The 5,494-nt window shown below is 40.4% G+C and overlaps 1 protein-coding gene across 1 annotated transcript in view; it reads right to left on the bottom strand.

Moving 5' to 3' along the window:
• LOC118324745 (deoxynucleoside triphosphate triphosphohydrolase SAMHD1-like) overlaps positions 1-4,281 on the bottom strand; it is a 23,984-nt gene extending 19,703 nt beyond the window's left edge. Inside the window, 7 exon segments of the mRNA XM_035657203.1 lie at positions 128-283; positions 1,476-1,546; positions 2,085-2,200; positions 2,593-2,753; positions 3,070-3,142; positions 3,296-3,362; positions 3,944-4,281. Of these exon segments, the coding sequence (XP_035513096.1) occupies positions 128-283; positions 1,476-1,546; positions 2,085-2,200; positions 2,593-2,753; positions 3,070-3,142; positions 3,296-3,362; positions 3,944-4,124 (825 nt within the window). The 5' untranslated portion in view covers positions 4,125-4,281.
• Positions 4,282-5,494: the final 1,213 nt, after the last annotated feature.

Genomic DNA, 5,494 nt, shown 5'->3' with positions numbered 1-5,494 from the left:
TTGTGGGTGGGTGGGTTGGGGTTTGGAGTTTTGTGTTTGTGTGTTCATGTATATTTTGTTGAATTGGAATAATAAGAAAAAAAAATAAATAAAATACTCTTTAAAAAAAAAAAAAAAAACTAGATACCTTCTGACCAGCTGCTTCAGTGACCAGTGGTCCAGCAATCTGTTCCTTGATGAAGTCCAGGTCATCGGGCAGCACCAGGCCGTGCTTCTCCATCACCGGCTTCAGGCCGTTGTCTTTCACCAGGTAGTCAAACATGGCCAGAGAGGCGATCTCATGCTGCAAAAGAAACCCACTCTGTTAATATTAAAACGCGAACGGCCGCAATCTGAAAATGAAAGCACGAAGACGTATTACTCAAATAGAAAGCGCTTATCTCAGTTACAACATGATGGGAAACAAACATGAAGACTCGTCTTATCTCTCTCGTGTTTGTCCGACGGCAGACCAGTGGTCATAACTTACATAAGGACCGTGTGCCTAGTAGCTCTTATCACTGATTCATTCTGAACGCCACAATCCCTCAGGTCAGGTGACGATAACGGCTTTATACAGCAGCCTGAATATCAGTAATTACAACTGCTTAAAAAAACCAATCTGTTTATTGCTGTAACTTCACGTCATCAAAGCTTTATAACTAAACTCATTTACAGAAAGGACGAAAGGTGGACAATCAATGTCCGTATAGTCGGTGCCAAGGATTGCGTTTAGTGGGTAGGTATTTGAAGACTACATCACCTATTAAGGAATTACAGTATGTGATGAGAGGATTTGTGTCTGATAGGTAGATCTTTCCAGCATACTTGCAAGTTAAACTCTATTGGACTCTAAGTTAACTTCATTATTAGTAGATCATTTAACAGTCGGCACAGTCTGGGAGTTTTTGAGTAAGTAAGTGATAGCTCAAGGCCTTTTCCAGTTACTTCTCAAAAAAAAAGAAAAAAAGCCAGCCCTCACGCAAGACTCTACTTTTTCAGATAGTAGTTATTTTGGGTCAGTCTGACTTTTCCGGGTTGTTCCCATTTTTTCTGCCAAACACCACATATGCCTCCTCTTTTTGGAATTGTTTGCTAAAGCAGCCACTAACTTATTTTAAAAGCACTGGAATGGGGGAGTCACACTCTTTCCAAACCTAATAGTCCATCTTGAGAGTTGTGTTCAAACGAGCAAAGCTGAGATGCCCCTTGAAACAATTATTCTTTGTGGTAGCTCAGTGCAGTTGATGCGCACGTCTGGGCTAGTGTGTTGTAGTTGTTTGAATCTCCTCAATTGCCAAATAGTTTTTTGATGAATCATAAAAACAGTCTGAAAAATCTGCACAACAGAACTCGCCAGCAACACACGGACTTTGTTAGCTGGAGGAAGTCAGTCAGAAGACTGGAGGAGACTGCATCTAATGTTTTATTCGGACTCATCGGCTCTCCGTGTACAAGGACAAAAGATATAAATATAAAATCACATAGTTTCTTACCTTCCAGACAATTCCTGGACGTGCTTTGGGGATGAACATCCCATCAAACATATGGGAGAATGGACCATGTCCTGGAAAGGGGGGGGGAGGGGGGATAAATAATGTCAGAACTTTACCTCTATTCTTATCTGGAAAATAGAAGATAATAATCGTAAATAGTTTCTCTGCCACACTCATGCCCCCACCCAGTGACTAATACCTATTTTCCACCAAGACAGTTTGAGCTCTGGTTTGGAGCCTGTGCCTAATCTCAAACCAGTTTCCACAGCCCAAGAACCCGCTTGCTTGGCCAGGAAAACTGGTTCCAGTGAGGCACCGACACTGCTGGTCTCGAATCAGTGTTTTGTTTGTTCATAACTATAATGTTAAGTTTCGGGTTAGTAACACTGATTGCTTGGCTAACGTTAAATGACCAACAGCTACCTAACGCTACCTTGGTAACGTATAGTGACATCATGGCTTTAAGTTGGCTCTCTAGCCCGCACAAAAGCAAAACCTGTTCTTACAAAGTTCCCAAGTTGAACCAACTAGAGAACTAGCACTATTGTTTCGTTGGTGGAAACCAGTAGAAGTTAAAACCTAAAGTGTGAGGACCCGCGTAGCACTCACCTAGGTCGTGGCACAGTCCAGCAATCTGCACACAAAGGATGTCTCTGCGAGAGATGAGGAGTTCTGGCTGCCTGTCGTTCAGAGCTTGTACCAGTCGCCCTGCCAAGTAACCCACCCTGTAGCAGCACACAACAACACAACTAATTCAACACAAGATATACAATGAAAATACCACAAAATATGAATTTTTGTATGCGGAAATTACAACGTGATCATATGAATCAATCTTTTGGAACGGGAGGATTGCGATCAAAGTGCGTGTCAATTATCATCACTTTCTTATCAACAGATTGCGACTTCAGCACGATAAGTAGCTAGATACTGAGATTGTATTAGTGAGTCAACTTTTATTATACATGTTTGTTTTTTGAAACTTTGGAGACTCAGAGTCTGGCCTCACCAATTAATGTTACGACTTGAGTTTTATTGTGCTATGTTTTACTGCTCTATATGTGCGTTTAATAGAAAAGCAATGATGCCTCATGATAATAAATGCAGACTAACATACCCAATCGAGTGTTCAAAGCGGTTGTGGGATGCTCCAGGGTAAACAAAGTAGGCCCCTCCGAGCTGCTTGATATTTCGAAGTCTCTGGAACTGAGGCGTGTCAATGATTTTGACAAGAAGTGGGTGTAACTCCATATGCCCGTGGATGGGATCATTAAACACCTGTAGAACACATACAACAAACAGCTTTGAAAACACAAAACAGACTCAGTTCAAGGGCTCTAAGAACAAGTCTTTCTTCATTTCACACCATGCAGTCTTCCCCTTTAACAACTAGTTTTCAAGCTTTAAGCTTTGTTCAGTCTGGTGCGGGAACAACGCTTAAGGACAGAACAACAATTGTTACATGCACTGACCCTCGTACCTTTTCCCACCCACGTCCTTCCTGTTTATCCTACAAGTTCCTCTGCTTTATTCTATTATGTCTTTAATGTCTCTATAGAGCCTTGAGAGTGTAGCACTGTGATACTACTGATACCTTATTTTGCTCCGTTTCCATCTTCCACAGCTTCCTGAGGCTGTGTAGGATCTGCAGACGGTCACCAAGGCACCTGGTTCGGATAAAAATGGAAAAAATGAAGTGAAACATTAGAGTAGCACAGGGTTGTGAGGGCTTTGCCTTCTTTAACACTACCGTTAGTGGCTTTGGTCACGTTTCCTCCTAGCCCCACAGTGTCCTAGGCCATTTTCTAGTTGACACTTACTTTACACCAATCTTCTCCAGATCGGCATCCTTAAGATATCGCAGCCCGACGCCTGTGATTTTCTGTGCTGGATAACAGAGGAAACATAACAGTTTAGATTCAGGGTTATACGGTGGTGTAGTGCAGGCGTATAGACAGTTTCCTGTTTCCTAGGATGGAGAATGCATGACATGGGTTTCCATAAGTGGATGGAGTAAGGACTAACAGATACTTCACTCAAAATGCACAATTTTAATGTGGCTGCTTCACCTGTCTGTGAGCCAGTACAGACTGCATGAATCAGCTCCTCTTCTGTGGTTAATGTAAATTACATAATGATCCTTGCTGCCTGGATTAAAGCAGCAGAAGTTAAGAGACAATGTGCAAACACTTAAGGCCCCTTTTGGGTGAAGTAAATATGCAAGAATAGGATGTTTGCTGGACGGCCTGTGGTAAAAAACACCATCGGGGGCACACATTAAGGGTGTAGCACCCTCTTCTTCAGACAAAACTACCCCACTGGGGTTGTATGTCACAACGCACACATGGTGGGGGGGGCAGCAAGTTAGCGGTAGCCTAATAATAATAATAACTCTCTCAACTGACTGTATTTAGACCAACAATGAGATGAAAACTGTTCTACTTTTGACATTTAACCTGAAAACCAACCTCTAAATGCGTCTTCCCATTCTCCTAGACCTTCTCTTCGCAGGTACCGACACGTTTCCTCCACTCCCCATCGCATGTAGTCCGAGTCCTGCAGCCGGACCACCGACACTCTTTTTTCCGGTGTTTTGAAGCGGTCATTATCGGACTCAGCAGCCTCTAACGGTCGTTTTCGGTTCTCCATGTTGGTGGTATTTTTTGGTTTGTCGGAAGAGAAGAGAAACGCTTAACTCTAACCGGCAATGTTTCCGAGGTCGACTGCAACAGCTGATCGAGGCGCTCTGCACAGAAAATGCCGAAGCGGCGAAAGAAATCCCCGGGTTTTGTTTCCAGACTGGTTGCGTCAAGCTGAACCGAAACGCAGACAACGTTTCCGGCTACAGTTTTCAAAATAAAAGTCGATTGAAACCAACTTTATTCGAAAGCCCAGTAATTAGTGCTAAATAGAATAAGGGATTTTAGCATATATGATGACATGGCGTGGAAATCCTGTGGTCATGAGTTACCCGCCCTCCCACTCCCCCCCAAAAATGTTCTTATGGTATTGTTTAATTGCATTTTATGTTTAGTTATATTGTGAACTCATATTTTATTCCCCAACATTAGGGTGAAATGTTGTTTAAAAGCTGCAAGAATACATTTCTGATGAGGAAATACACAATAATTGATATATTTGATATTTTTGTTGTATCTGAAAATACTGGGATAAGTCAATCCAATTTATACCAAGTATAGGTGCAAACTCCCCCGATTCAAATCATAAAACATGAGGGACATGACCTCAGTGGTGACCCTGAATACAACAAATGATGAGAAAAAAAAAGCAATACACCATTTTCACAGCATGTATTAAAATTATTGATTGTACCAGATGGCATGTTTCAAAGTAAACATCGATAAAACTCACACAAAAGCATGTGCAGGGAGCTTTTAGAGAATAGTTTGCTATTGTTTTTGCTCCATCTTGCAATGGACAACAGTCATTTCTAAATAAGTGTCTATTAATCCCTGCATTGTACTTACATCACCATTGTACAGAAAATTTAAAGAAACAAACAAAATCCATGTTGTTTTACCTAAGCTGCATCAGCATCAGTAACTGTTGGGCAGTAACTCATTACTAGTAATACTATTACAGTAATAATATTATTTCCCGAAACTAGTAGTGCGACAATTAACTAAGAATTTAGATTATTAAACAAGTTACCCTCCCAAAAAAAAATAATAGTTACAATTTTCTTTGGTTGGCCTTCTACTAATTTTGAAATCCAACCCATCAATATACATCCTTGTAGATACATTTTTGTAATCAAGAATCAGAATCAGAAATAACTTATTTATCAAGGTTGCTCACATGTGTTAAAGAATAAGGAAATAATACTTATATTATAATGACTAACACAATATATATATATATATATATATATATATATATAGAATGAAAACTGGTATAATAATAAAGTATATGCTAAATATTATAACAAGTATGACCGACATAATTAAATGATTAATAGCAGTGGAGTTTTTAAAGACTGTGGTTATTACAAAAGTTAT

This window comes from Morone saxatilis, unplaced genomic scaffold (assembly GCF_004916995.1).
Source record: "Morone saxatilis isolate NCDOM2014 unplaced genomic scaffold, NCSU_SB_2.0 Contig15, whole genome shotgun sequence".
Classification (NCBI taxonomy): domain Eukaryota; kingdom Metazoa; phylum Chordata; class Actinopteri; family Moronidae; genus Morone; species Morone saxatilis.
The sequence above is the reverse complement of the archived record's forward strand: the minus strand, read 5'-3'. Positions and strand labels throughout refer to the sequence as shown.